Consider the following 15,944-nt stretch of genomic DNA (forward strand, 5'->3'; position numbering starts at 1 on the left):
AAAAAAAAAAAAAAAACCTACAGAAAAGTCACTTCTACTGAAGTTTGGAAAATACAACTTCCGTTCTGTTTCTGGATTCATGCGTTGTACTTCTTTATGAATGAAACATACATTATTTTTTAAAAGATTAGAGGCAAATGCATGATCTTGTGTACAAAGGGACAGATAAAAGAGTTAGGGTAGAATGAGCAAGTGTTGCCTGTCTGCCAAGGGAAATGCCACGCACCCCCTTTGATGTATTATACAATACACTTGCTCCCCTCGGCCTCACCAGATAATGCCAAGTGAGTGCTATGCAAAGTCCTGGAATTTTAAATATTAATCATGCTCTTCTTGGCTAGAAAAGATAAAATTATATATAAAATTATAAAAAAGATAAAACTATGACTTAGAAATTATTAAAACCTACAGGGATTTTTTTTTTTCCTTTTAACTGTCCTTATTTATTCACGTCAAAAAATTAATTTTATAATTAGAGAAAATAAATGAGTCAAAGCTAGTTTCACACTGTATTTTTCTTTTCAAGATCCAGCCTCGGAGTCCAAAACCCACCTAAGTTCAATTCAAATCCTCAGCCACATGTTGGACATGATTGGACCCCAAAACCCTGTGCTCTGATTGTTAGAGACAAGAAAGTGGATCAAGTCGCAATATCCCATCTAGGACTCTGCACTCTAAAGGGGTGATTACACAGGATCAAGAACAATTGTAATCAGGAGTGAGAAGTGCTGGACAGAAGCAGATGCCTGGGAGATCAGGGGGAGTGAGAAATTTTTGTTAGCGGAATTGATTCAGTTTTATGGAATAGGTGGCATTTGAGGATGATTTTAACTCAGAGAAGTTAACTGGAGAAGGCAATGGCAACCCACTCCAGTACTCTTGCCTGGAAAATCCCATGGACGAAGGAGCCTGGGAGGCTGCAGTCCATGGGGTCGCTAAGAGTCGGACACGACTGAGCAACTTCACTTCACTTAACTCAGACAATAAAGAATCTACTTGCAATGCAGGAGACCTGGGTCCGATCCCTGGGTCGGGAAGATTTCCCTGGAGAAGGGAATGGCAACCCACTCCAGTATTCTTGCCTGGAGAATCCCATGGACAGAGGAGCCTGATGGGCTACAGTCCATGGGGTCTGCTAAGAATGGGACATGACTGAATGACTAACACTTAAAGGTTTAATCATCTTTGTTCTTTATTTGCCAGCTTCATGCAGCCTCAGGCAAGATACTAAACTCTCAAGACTCAGTTTCCCTATCTGTTAAACACAAAAGCAGCAACTTAAAACGTCCAACATCTTTTAGGCTCTGATTCAATAATTTCATCATTCTTCCTAAGAGAAGCTGAGGACATTGCCAAGCACACTTCTTTTCTGTCCCAAAAGGTCACATGCATGCTAAGTCACTTTAGTCATGTCTGACTCTTTGTGACCCCATGGACTGTAGCCAGCCAGGCTCCTCTGCCCATGGGATTCTCCAGGCAAGAACACTGGAGTGGGCTGCCATTTCCTTCTCCAGGAAAAGGTCACATGTATACATGCTATAGACCACCCAAGCAAATGACAAGAGGCATTAAGCCCAGGATGTAAAAAGAAGAGGCAACAAGTCAAAAATCACATGCTTATTTAGAACGTGCCACATACAGCATGGTAATTAAAACCTAAACATCTGGAGAAAATGCAAACAGTGTTTCCTGTTGGCATGTATCAAGAGACCGGCAAGAATGATCAATGTGTTCTGGAGAGCCAGGATCCTATTTATAGGATGAAAGTCTTGGAAGGCTCTCTCAGCAGGAACGATATTAATTAAGTGGTGATAACACAGAAAGAAGAAGGAACTGGGATATGCAGGGGGCACAGGAAACATAAAGAACAAATAATCTCTAGGTTTTTTCTTTGCTGGGAACATACTGTACAGAGGGTACAACTAAATGAATTGGCTGTTCTGAGTTTTAAAAAAAACAAACAAAACACCTTTTTTTCTTCTCTCTCCCGATGGATTCCACTTAGGATTTTGTATTCTTTAATCCTTGAAGATGTTCTACAACACTGCATGAAGGGAGCATAGCTAAGGTTGGTTGGGAGTGATGGGTAAGGTTTTATGGACAGATGCACATGGAATATAAAGAAGTTTTCCTTTTTTAGGCAGAAAACAAATAAACTCGGTGGGAATATAAGAGTAAGACTTAGGTTTCAGCATTGATTTTTTTTTTTCTATGATACATTTGTATTACTTTTTCCCATCACCCTCTACATCCCAGATGTCCATTTCAGGTACAGGTTAAATCATCTTTCCTCACAAAAGATTATATATAGGTAGCCAATAAATTACTTCTGAATCCAGCAAGCCTTGGGATTTATCATAAACTGGGAGGGGGGAGTGTGTTCCCTTAGAGGCATGGTGACAGATAGGTAGCCTGCCTCTCCTCTGGCACCTGTGCATACTCACCCTTGTGACTTTTGAGCCTACCTCATATGGAGAAGGCAATGGCAACCCACTCCAGTACTCTTGCCTGGAAAATCCAATGGACAGAGGGGCCTGGTAGGCTGCAGTCCATGGGGTCGCTAAGAGTCGGACACGACTGAGCGACTTCACTTTCACTTTTCACTTTCATGCGTTGGAGAAGGAAATGGCAACCCACTCCAGTGTTCTTGCCTGGAGAATCCCAGGGACAGGGGAGCCTGGTGGGCTGCCGTCTATGGGGTCGCACAGAGTCGGACGTGACTGATGTGACTCAGCAGCAGCAGCAGCAGCATATATCTGAGGCCAGGTGTCGAGTTGCTTTGACACAGAGGATGTTTGAGCTAGGATAATACCTGGGAGCCAGATTTCTATGTCTCTCAGTCAGTTAAGGTTGCCTAGACTGACCTAAGATGAGATTATAGTTTTTACTGTAACAGACAAATCCAAGGAAAGTTGCTGTAATTTACAGCAGGCTTGCAGAGAAACAGCCAATGAATGATCATCAATTTAAACTATAAATATGGGCCTGTTTTGTTCGGGAGGCTGATCCCAGTAATGCCCCCTAACAAGCTGCCTGGAAAGCCAGGGCATGAAGTCCACTGCTGGAGACATGTTGATTGAAGAACTGTGCTTGTCCTGACAAGCTGCTAAAAATAGCAAGAAGAACAGGAAGGCAAAACGGGTTCCTGGGAATGTAAGACAGTTACTCTGATGTCAGTTTTATTCCAATTGCTCTCACTGATATGAAGAGGAGAGAGAAGTATCTGGTACAAAAGATGTTAACTTGCTAGACAGTACCGCGGAGACTTAAAAGAATTAATACTACCCTTAAAAGGAGACTGCCTTTTCACTGGAGGATGTAGAAGTCCTAGGAGAATCAGAGCAAACATGAATGCCTTTGTCCTGCATAATTAATATAGCCTGATATTTCTTTTCTTCTTCTGCTGCTTTTTTTTTTTTTTTAAAAACATAAACTCTCATTGATTGGGGGAAATATATTCACACTGTAAAATGTTGGGCAGGTACTATCTCTTTGGTTCAAGTATGTCCCTTTGGGGGGGGAAAGTCCATATTTCATGGTGATAAATTCACCTCATAAGTAGAAAAACTGAACACAAATATATTGCTATGTCAACTTTATTGATTTTTGCACCATTGTAAAGACCTTCATCGTCCTCCAATATTTCTTAAATCTATCAGCATCTCAGAAAGTGACCCTGAAAGCCTCATTTATCTGTAGAGGAAAAGATCCCTTCTCTTAGGTTCACCCATAAACATCGTGATTTAAACAGCTCAGGCCTGCCTCTGCTTCTGGAAGGGAATCTGCACTGAGAAAGCTGTTCTCAGAGTCATGCGCAACAGTTTCTTTTTCTCTGGAAAAAGGAATAGCCGGGTTTTAATTTCAGCTAAATGCCCATAGCCAAATATCTTTTTGAAAGTCCTGTGAGTAACTATCGTTAACTATGCACCTTGATTGACATTGATATATTGACATCAAAAGGTTCGATGGCAGGGCTCCTTTCTGTATTACGTCTAAGCTTTCCTTCTAGCTTTAGGAGCTACCTTTGGACTTGAGATCTCATTCTGCAAGTCCTGTTCCTGCTAACAATCTTGTAGCTTTCAGGTCACTCCCAGGTACTCTGCTGCTACAGAAAAGCCTATGCTGACACTCAGTACTTGACATGTGACTTTTAAAACCATATTCCTTTCTAAAGGCGTTAATAAAGCAGAGACTATCCCTAGATCAGAACAATTCTAAGGTCTCTTCTAGATGTAAATTCCTTTATTTTGACTATATCACTTTACAAATGTAAACGACTCACCCAAAGACACCTGCTAGGTGGAAGCAGAGTCAGAGACTTCTTAGTTACAGAAAAAAGTCATACTGCATTTACTACTAGAATGCAGGATCTCTGAGGGTGGAAAGCTGCTTATTTCTTTCTATATCTCATGGTGCCTACAATTGGTTGATTGTTAAGTAAAATTTACTAAAAGTGTGAACTAGAGGAAAAATCAATAGAGATTACAAGAATTGATTCAAAGCTAACAAACACAGATAAATCTCATTATAAAAAATAAAGGATATAAGTTCAGCTCCTCAATTTAGGGCTGCATACAACAGATCAAAATTGTTTAGATGTAATTGTTGATGCTGGACCATTCATCAGTCACGAAGGGCAAGATAGGAACGTTCAGGGTAAATCTCTAAATTTGTGAGGCTGACATTATTTAACTGTGCTGCCCAATACTGTGGCCAACAGCCACATGTGGCTATTTACATTCAAATTAACTAAAATGAAATTAAATATAAAATCTGGTTCCACAGGCACACTAGCCATAATTTAAGTAATAGTCCCAAGTGCGTAGAGTCTATAGCACTGGACAGCTTAAAGGAACATTTCTATCATTGCAGAAAATCTACTAAACACTGATATTTATAGAGGATGGTCACTACTTATTTCCAGTAATTATTTGATGGAGGAAGAGAAGAAAGATGAGCAAAGGAGAATAAAGCGAAGAGAAAATATGATAAGGCCTTAGCTATTCTGTGCTAAACACTTGAAGTGCCTTAGTTAATGTAGTCCTTAAAACTTTCCTCCTGAGGTAGGTACTATAATTATCCTTATTTTCAATTTGATGACACTGTGCTAGGAGAGATTAAGTAAATCGCCTTAGTTATATACTTGTTAATTGGCTTAGCTGGGTTTTTACTCAAGCCATCTGACTTCAGAGTCTATGCACAATGGAAAATTATGCTGCTCCAACGGAAAAACTTGAAATGTTTAGAGCCAGAAGAAATATTACACCCTATCTAGGCGGTTCTTAAACCCAGGTATATACCAGAAGCACCTGAGGAACTTGGACAAGATATAGTTCCCTGAGCCCTAAGCCAGAGCAACAGGGATAGGGCAGAGGTTTGCACATTCTACGATGCTCATTGCTCTGAATATACAGTTAGAGCTGAGGATGACTGTTTACAGATATACTAATCCACCTTCCACAGGCCAGATGACAAAATGTAGTACCTACCTGCTCAAGGTCAATGATAGTACCTATTGACAGATCTGATATGAGAACATAGGTATCAGGGCTACCAACAGAACAAGGCTTGGGACAAATGAACAACCTTTTTCAATTTCCTGATAGATATTTTTATATATTCATATAACTTATATAATACTTAGAAATTACATGTCAGAATTTGATAGTGCAAATTTTTAAAACCAGACAATGAATGTACCACTCTCCTCCTAAAACAAATAGGTCTTTCTCATTTAAAAGCAAATATTATTTTCTTCCTAAGAAAATAACATCCCTCTCTGAAGAATAAATAAACCCTATCTTCATGACAGCTCCCTGATGTATCAGATGGTAAAGAATCTGCCTGCAAAGCTGGAGACTCTGGGTCGAGAAGATACCCTGGAGAAGGGAATGGCTACCCACTCCTGTATTCTTACTGGAGAAATTCTAGGACAGAGGAGCATTCATGGGGTTGCTAAGAGCTGGACACTTCTGAGCAATAACACTTTCACTTTTCACTGAAGAATAAATAACTTCTCATCATGATGGCAGTACAATGCAGTGGAAACAGGATGATGGCCAAACAAGAAAGCTGGATTCTTGTCCCACTGTGCCTATAACTCTGTGACGGAGGTAAGTGATTTCCTTTCTTTGAACTCTAGTTTCCTCATCTGTAAAACTAGTATGTGGTATATGATGATCTTCAGGGTTCCTTCCAGCATTGCCTCCAACAAGACATTTGTGTGCAATCTGAATAAACTTTAGAAATGAAACTTCCAACCTGCTAAGGACAATGCATTCACTTCAATTCTAGTCAATCTATTTATTCCATGTCAAGGGAATAGAGGTGGACATTGCATGAAAATCCTATTTTTTCTTTTGTTTTGTCAAGCTTCATTCTGATTCCTGCCACTGATTGGTCAGAGCTCTTGTAAGAGTCTGGAACATCCACACAACAGGACATTCCCTATAGCTGCCTTTTGGAAATGATAATGATATATCTGCCTCTCTCTCTCCTACATTCACAGCTGCTGATCTGAAAATTATGATGTGTCAGACATTTTACCACCTTAACATCCATCAACTCATCTTTATACCTCTTAAAGCTTAACTGTAATGGATTTTTAGGTGGTTTAGGGAGGTGAGCCAGCCAAGACAAAAGTCACATCATGAATAAACAGCATGCTGAATACACACTTCTTACCTTACGCTTGTTGGTAGGACACACGTAGAGATAGCTTAAAATCGTTTTCAACCCAACTTTATCATTCAGCTTCTCATAGGTTGTCCCATAATCGGTTGACCTATAATTCAAAAGGAGCATTAATGAGGACAGAAGTATACGTCATTTGCCTGCTTGTCAGTGTAATGCATGTTTTACATAGTAAAATGGCTCTCCAGAGGTTTCTAAATGATTCATGTAGTATATAATGATGCTTAATTATGTACACAGTAGCATCATGTGAGTGGTTAACATTTGCATTTAAATTGAATTGGTAAAAATTAAAACTCCATCTCTCACTGCTCCTTAAGGTATGTGCATTGCATAGAGAATGTGTTTAATTTTCAAAGATTAAGAATGAGGGTGTCCCTTGAATCAAGACTAAGAAATAAAGACCTTTTACTTAGATCTGACATTTCCAAACTTCTGCTTTATCTTTGGCAGAGTGGAAAAGTAGGTTCTCCTGATTTATCTACAAATTGTGTTTTCTTTCATGAGTCATAGAATATACGGTGGGCTAGTCCCTCCAAAGGTCATTCAGTCTTCTCTTATTATTTAAGAATAAGAAGATGTCTTAATAGTAAGTGAAATTTCACAGTTCTACTCGGTGGCCTTTTCCAGTGTTAAGCCACTTGGAGTTGGGAGGATATTACTTCTTGGCACTGACTCTGTCTTTTTTGGAGATTCTCTCATCTTTTCTTGACATTGGTCAATGACTTATTAATTTAGACTGAATAAACAGACCTTAATCACCTTCTCTATATAAGTCTATTATGTATTTCAGAATTGTACATCTTATTAGATCATCATTGCAACCAAGTTCAGTAGGAAATATTATATGTATTTGGAGAAAGTGGTTGAGTGAACATGAATGATCTTTTCAAAGTCAGTTAGAGTTTGACTCTAGGTATTCTGACTCTAAGCTCTGTGTTACATTATACCACAGTTTTTTTTTTTTTTTAATTTAAACAGAACAAATATAAAATCTGTCACTTTACACATATAGGAGCTTTCTTTACACATATAGGAGATTCCCAAAGAAAATGCAATTCATCCATTCACATTTGTAGAGCCTCTAAAACGAACCAGGCTCTGTGCTATGTTCCAGGATACAGTCCCTACTTTCAAGAATCCAATAGCTTTGAAAGGCAGAAAAAGAAAGTGGCAATGTGTTATATGTAACGAAAGAGATGAAAATTAACAAGACTCAGAAAATAAAGTTGGTTTAATCAGAAAAATCACAAAAATGCAATTATTCAAACTTATTTATGATATGATAAAAGTTTCATATTTCCATACACCATAAAGATGAAATAGAAGAGTTGTCTGTTATCAACCTCAATGTCATACATTAAAAGCCTACTCTGGATCAGGCACCAGAGCTAGAAAGCTATAAAACATATTAGCTAGGAATTAAGGAATTAAGAATTTACTATGGCTAGAAACACAGGGAGCTCTTTACCAAAAAATGTTTATATAAGATAGATAAATATAGATGATATTAGACTATAATACATAATATTATATACACAAATTATAAGCAAGTAAATATAGACAATACTTTATAGAATTTAGATTACACTCCAAATCACTGAAGATTGGGGTATTATGAAAAGTTTCTCAGAAGGACTATGGATCTTAAAAATGGAAAATGGATAGGGTTTTAGAAAAGCAATGTAGAGTTGATACTTGAATAATAAGGGGGTTGGGGTGCCAACAATTCCTGTAGTCAAAAATCAGCATACAACTTATCACTGGCCCACTATATACACAGTTTCTCAACATCTGCATCCAAGGATTCAACCACAGGTAGTAGAGTCTACAGTATTTACTACTAAAAAAAAAAAAATGTGTATAAGTGGATATACATAGAGTTCAAATCTGTGTTGCTCAGGGGTCAGCTATAGTCAGAGCATCAAAAACTAGAAGTCACCTTATGTAATCCAAGTATATAACTAGATTTCCTCAAGACCAGTCTGGACTTTAGCCCAGTCAAACAAATGCTTGCTTAATAACCAAGAATATTTGAAGAATATTCCTAATCTCTTCACAGAAGAGCTTATCTATTAACCACGACAAACTTCTTTAAATTCTCCTTCCACATTTTTTTTTTTCTCATCAGACTCATCTGGACATGAAAATTCCTCCTACTTTCTAAGAAATATCTGAGGCTTCTTTCCTTACTCAGTCTAATCCTGGTGTTTGACCAGTTTTTCCCACTCTTACCATGGTTTTACTGAGTCAGCTTTCTCTTCTTACTGAGACTCGCTTATCTCCAAAATTTAACTAGTCTTTCTCTAGCTCCTTTCATTGGATAACTTTTTCTATTTGTATTCTGAATGATACAAGTTCAAGAACAAAAAACATAGATGCAAAATCTATGGAGGGGTGATGGGAAGAGGATTAAATGTACAAATACTTTCACATTTTATAAATTTTGTGGTAGGCAGAAACTGATAGAACTCTGTTAGGGATGAGAGAACAGTTCGTGTTTTTCTAGTGGGATAAAAGAAAGGAGAAGCAGGGATCAGTTTATAAAAGCATGAAAATTAGTTTCCCATAATTTCTATCAACTCAATCTCTGAGCTACTCAAAGAATATTTTTACATTCAAAACACAAACTACAACTACAAGGGCAAACTGTGTGTGTGTGTGTGTGTGTGCACATTTAACTGAAATTCAAGTGTGAAAGATGATAATGGAGTGACTAATTCAGATTTACATGAATTACTTCTTTTTCAGATAATTTACAATGTTACTGGGAACTTTTCTCTTATTATAACATCAGTAGCCCAGAAACTTCAGGTATCTGCCATTACTTTTTGGGCCATTTTTGCCCCTTGATTTTTCAAAGCTCAAAAAATGAATCAAAATGTGTTAATTCTCAATTCAAGCCAAATTAAATGTTTAAACATTGTGGTATTATAGTAACTAATAGAAAGGTAAAAAAAAAAAAAAAAAAACTGATGTATTTCCATATACCCCAAATGTCACAGACAAGCAGTTGTTTGTGGCTGTCCCACAGAGCCAGAATTACATAGAGTGTCGGCAAGTTTCATCAGTAAAACAACCAACCAGCTGGGATACACTGGTACAGGGATACAGGAGTGAAGACACTCGATGATGGCGAACCAGTTGGCAAAGAGTTTACTGCACCACATTCTCTGAGAGGCTACTCCTACCAGCTTCATCACCAGGGCCTCTCCTTGGAAAATGCCCAGATCTCCTTGCAGTCCCAGCAACCGAAAGATTGAGGGCTGAAACAGCAGAGTGTCACTGTGTGACCCAAGACACTTGCTCCAGCACCTGTTCTGAATGCCACTGCCTATGACAGTCAGCCTGAGCCCCTGCGGAGGAGAGAGTGACCTTGGAGGAGGTACTGCACCCTGGAAGGCAATTCCTAGGGTCCATCTGCAAACCCAAACTCCCCTTCAACAGCCAACAGATGCTTCCAGTCATGCCTGCACAGTCAAATGTGGGAAATTCAGTCTCCTAGGGACATGGGCTCGGAAAGAACAGAGAAGAGACAGACAGTTGAGCAGCAGGCTGGCTGTGGAGCCAGTGCACTAGCTGTTAAATATTTTAAGTGTCATCTCTAGATACAGGGGAGAGGAGTATTATCCGAGATAAAAAAAATGTTAGGAAACACTTGATTAGGCAAAATTTAACGTTTCTTAACTTCAGAACTTAGAATTTTTATTATTCTTACATACATACATAAATTTTATTATTCTAATATACACTGTGAACCTCTTACATGCATATTTCATGAAGCATATTCAAAACATATTTGATTATAGGATCCATTCGTGAGAGATATCTAATGAGATTAGTCTTCTGAACAACACACTTTGGGAAACAATATGAAAGACCAGAAAAAAAAAAAAAAAAAAACAGCCAAACAACGATAATGGCTCTTGGTTTCATAAGAAAAGGAGAACAATAAAAATATTTAAAACAAATCAAATTTGCCAAGAGAAATGCCAGTTATACTAACTATAAAGTGACTGCTGATGTGAAGGCAAAAAGGAAACAATCTTAAAAATAGGCACCATACACAGACATATTTAAGATGCAACATAAGCAGCCTTGAAACCTCCAATTGTACCATTTTTTAAAACATTCCAAAGCAAGCATTTTTTCAGGTTGTGTTTATAAGTTGGCTTACAGATTAAAAACATAGCTCCTGTCAACACCTATTCTGTGCTGGAAGATACTGAAAGCTTAAAAAATAAGTGCCTCAGGAAAATAAATAGCAAATGATTAAATCAAGGACTGCAGACTCTTGTGTTTGATCCTTAATCTTTACCCTTTTCTACAAATACATCTTAAATAGTGACTTTTAAAACATTCGAAAGCATGTCTTTATTTAAGTATATACTATATGCCTAGAGCTGAGAAGAGCTTCTCTGAGGGGTAGAGAAACCACATTCAAGGCATGGCCCCTGCCTTCCAAGAACTTATGATCTCTCTGAGATGACAGTCTCCAAGGGATGAACACCGGCACTGCTAGTTTCCACGAGGAGTGGCAGAAATAAAATGTGTGATTGGATTTCCTCTACCATAATCTTATATCATCAAATGAGATAATAAATAAGCGCAGAATCATTTGTAAACTAAATTAATCCATAAAAAGTGCTGAGCACAATGGCTGGTATGTAATAAACCATCTACAAATTATAGCTTTTGTTACTCATTTTATCACTCATTCTTTTTCTTGATGATTTTTAGTATTCTTTAGTCGACATTCACTAAAACCCATCATGTGAATCCTCAAGGAAAATCTCAATCACTGAAAATGAGTTAGAGTTAGTTTGCTTAGAAGATAAGACTATCTCGTGAAGCTATTACTATTTTAAAATGTAATCACATTTAGCCTATCCTTTTTGAAGAGTAAATGTTAGTAGTTTTGTGCGGAACTTGGATCAGAGAGGTAAGGGTAAGAACTTGATAAAAGATTCTGCACTCTGCTTCTATAACAACTGTCAGGATTCCACTGCTGAATAGACTATTACATTTAAGAATCCTAACAGATATTATAAATGTACATTTATTGGGTGCTTACAATTGGGTGAGCTAAGCTCTTCAGCTCCTTCAGAATCCTATGAGAGGGACACTGGTATTAGTCACATGCTCTAGATAAGGAAGGACCACATGTATAACCAACTTACTTAACTAAGGCCACAGAACTTGGAGGCGGAACACTCACTGTATCTTTAACCTCATGCTACATTTCCTCTCTCAAAAGCTACAAGAGGAAAAAGGAAATGTATTTACAAAACCTAGTTTTACAAAAGGAATATGAACTGAAATTATTAGAAGTTCCCCATGGGGTAGGCCCAAACCTGGATTCTCTTCATACTTAGTAAAAATCCAAAGGACCTGCCAGAAGCCATATCAAGAAAATTCTAACCAGAAACTCTCACAATGATGCACAAAGAAAGTGTGCCTTGATGTGGCCCACTTAGGCTCCTGGGGAGGCTAGAAACATGGACAAGGTGAATGGGTTAACTCGTTAATGATGTGATGATGGCTCATGAAGATGACCAAGACATCACAGCTGAATGGCAAGAGCAACGATTTGAAGTCAAACAGGATGGGACTTAGGAGCTCACAGGTGGGTAACCAGTCACTGTCCTAGTCTCCATACAAACTCCAGACTTGCTATAGACAAATAATATTGACTTCTGTATCTAATAGGACTGCAGTATAATCCTGAGATTCCTATTCCTAGTACCTCTCCTTTTCCCCTCTATCCCTTATTCCTGCTCACTCCTGCCTTGTTATTCTTGTACTTGGAGAGCTCTTTATCTAGATACCGTGACACATGGCCCCTCACTTCTTTCAGCGACCCCTCTCCTAGTACACTGCTCCTCCTTAGCCTCTTTTATTTTCTCTTCATAGTATTTACCCACATCTGAAAGATTTTTACTTATTTTTTATTGTAAAAAATAAAATTCTCCCACCAGAATACAAGCTCCATGAGGGTAGGAAAGATGTCTTGTGGACTGCTCTCTTCCAAGCTCTCAGAAGAGTACCCCAGACACTTGTGGAACCTAATTGTTTTGGCTGAGTGACTGACTTCACAGACATTTGCTCTTTTCATGTGGCCCACTGGATTTCCACGAAGTCAAAATTAAGAAGCTCACCTATTCAGGCAAGAATCACTGAAGTCCTTGTTATGAGCAGATACAATGGGCTCTGCAGGCTGAAGTGGGACTAGGGTGATCAGCATGTTCTATGCTCCTCTACTTTTTAATGTAGCAACCTCTGCCTGGCATTTATAACCTGACCACTGTAAGCACCATAGGGAAGCACACATCTCTGTTCATTTCCAAGTCCCCAGTCCTCAGGACAATGCTGGTACACAGCAGGTGCCTTCTACACACAGAGGGTGAATGAATGCATGAAGCCTGATGGACACCCTCTTTGAATTGAGGATGAGCTAGGCTACTTCTTCAAAAAGGCTTTCAGAAAGTATTCACATAACTTGACTCCTTCCTTCTCCACTTCCAGGCCCCAGAGAGGGAAGATACTCTCTCCCAGACACACCATGCCATAATGCCAAGGTCACAAAACCAAGACTTAAGCTGTAGAGAGAAGTCCAGGGACAAGAAAAATTAAGGCATCACTCAAATCAGCTCAAATGAGAGTGTCCTGAAAGTGGAACACTGTTTAACTCTAAATCAAGTATCTGTGGCTTCTATGTTTTGTTTCTTTCCTAAAATCATTAAGAGCAGCCATCTCCACTGTTCCTGGTGCATTTGGTGGCATAAAAATAGCTTCCAGAGGCAAAAGTGCACTGGCTACATCACAGACTCTGCTCCTGCGGAACTTAGGATGCATGAGGTTACAGCAGTGAGAATAATTTAGGGTTTGGAAAATGTTTGCGAGTGAGTCGACATTTAAATAACTTCATTATCATTCATTGACAGGTTTTTTTAACCTGTCAGTGCAATTGATATTTCTATTACCATGTTATAACAAACCCCTGCACATTTTAAATACAGTCACCAGATTCCATTAGTCTACCCACTGTCAAGAAAATATCTCCCAATCCATTTTTCATAATACCTCAAGAATATAATAGGCAATCTACATCAAACGATGACGTGGAGCTGAAGGAAATTGTCTCCTGCTTTCTAAGGATTCTGTCCTAAAATACATTTTCCTGTCAGCCTAAACATATAATTTAAAAGTGCTGCTGAGACATTATGGTGCATCCAGAGCTGAACAAGCTTCCCTCTGTTTTCTTGGATTCCCTGAGCTTTTCAGATTAACCTGCAGAATCAGAGGAAAGGGGGTTAAACAACATGATTGGGGGAGGCATGTCAATGTACTATACAGATACTTTCCACTCTGCCGTATGTCACAGTATTTGGAATGTTATTTAATTTGTAATAAAAAAGAAGTGTTTTTTTTTTTTAATGGGAGGGACAGTACTTATGTGTTGTTAAATAATAAGCTGTGAAAGTCCTCTCTCATCTTCCTGGTCTTTCTTTGCCATCATTCTTCTCTTCCTTGTATCATCACACTGCATTCTTTTAATTTATTTTATTGAAATATAGTTGATTTACAATGTTGTGGTAATTTCTGCTGTATTAAAAAACTGGTTCAATTACACACACACACACACACACACACACACACACATTGTTTCCCATTATGGTTTATCGCAGGATATGGAATATAGTTCCCTGCATTGCACTGTATTCTTGATGTCTCTAGTCACACAGGGTAGCTAAGAAACTGGAATGTACCTGACTATAACTGCAAGCATATTGCTCTGTGGGAAAGTGGTGATACAGAATAGAAGACATTGCCACCCACACACATTTCTACAGTAAGTAAAGATCTATTATATTTAACATTAAAGAAAGGAGTTACCCTTACCTCTGAAATATCTCCCAGTTCAGTTTAAGTGAATATAAAAATAACCCAAACTGGTACTAATACCCAGAGTATTTTGCTTAAAAAAGGGAGTGCAAACTAACTTAGTCAGAGGTTTGCTGCTCAGCTTTTTGGGGCATAGGTACAGGGAAGAGTAATTTTCTTAATAAGGTGATGTCCACGAGTTCCTTCTGACACACACAGAGGACTGTCTGTCCTCATTGTCTCTTATCTGTGCCCTCCACTTCAGCTCTCCTTCCATGTCTGGGGCAGAGCATTGCCATCTTTGCACTGGCTAGATCTTGTTGCAACAGTCCAGGAGAAACTCTACTCACTCCTTTTCATAGGGGCAGCCACACTTATCCTTCCCTGTCTTTGCAAATACAACACCCACTGCACAAGAGACAGTGGTGGGGCGGACAGAGGACACACAATCCTTATCATCTTTTCCTTTCCCTGGATGCCTCTCCTGACAACGCCAGCTGACTGGCAGTCTTTACTGTTTCTTCTACAACGTCCCATACCTGTCTATGCTGTCCTAAATGTCAACGCTCAAAGTGTTCAGAGCTAATAGACTACCTTCTCTGAAGGCAGGGCTAGTTTACATTTATCCTTTTACGTTTTTTTTTTTCCCCATCAAAATTCACTCATATACTTTCAGGCTGGACTCAAATATCCCTTCCTTTATTGAGCCTTCTCACAGCCCTCCGCTGAATGGGATGACTCTCCTTTATATCCCACATAACTCACTTGAATACTCTCTTCCATTACTTTCCATATTTGCCATGCATTACCCTCACCTAGGTCTACTCCTGTCTCACCTGATGGCCAGTGACTAGACAACAAGCTGCATTTATGCTTACCCTTCTGTCTCTCCCTCCACCACTGTAGCTTCTCCATGGTGTTCAAAAGGTGCTCAAACAATGTTGCTGATTGAACACCCTGAGACCTTTTCCTCTATTACCAGAAGCTATCATTTGAGAAATTTCACATTATTCTCTTTTTATGCACTTCTTTTTGGAGGATGAGGGAGCAAGAAAATTTCAGGATTCCCTGCTGGGTTTGAGTCAGACAGGATTAATGCTGAGGCAGAAATATAAGAGAAATTAGAGGTTTACTTAGGAAGCACGCATACAAATGTGTATGTAAAATGTATTATGCATTAATGTACTAATATTATATACAAATCGAGTAATGCAAAACATAATATGCATTTATCAGTTACAAGGATACAGACAAATTTAGGAGAAAGGGACGTCTGCTCAGCTTTTTAAAGGGTTCTCTCTTTTGACATGATCCTAATCCCCAGGCATTTCTGATCCAATGCAAAGCTTCCATGACCATGCTGAGGT

At 38.7% G+C, this 15,944-nt stretch overlaps 1 protein-coding gene across 5 annotated transcripts in view; it reads right to left on the reverse strand.

Annotated features, from left to right (window-relative positions):
• Positions 1 to 15,944, reverse strand: part of SORCS1 (sortilin related VPS10 domain containing receptor 1) — a 581,948-nt gene that overhangs the window by 258,272 nt on the left and 307,732 nt on the right. For all 5 annotated transcript variants that reach the window (XM_061162594.1, XM_061162593.1, XM_061162595.1 and 2 more), the window contains exon 3: positions 6,685 to 6,784. In XM_061162594.1, coding sequence (XP_061018577.1) covers positions 6,685 to 6,784 — 100 coding nt within the window. The remainder of the gene's footprint in view (positions 1 to 6,684; positions 6,785 to 15,944) is intronic.

This window comes from Dama dama, chromosome 15 (assembly GCF_033118175.1).
Source record: "Dama dama isolate Ldn47 chromosome 15, ASM3311817v1, whole genome shotgun sequence".
Taxonomy (NCBI): Eukaryota; Metazoa; Chordata; class Mammalia; order Artiodactyla; family Cervidae; genus Dama; species Dama dama.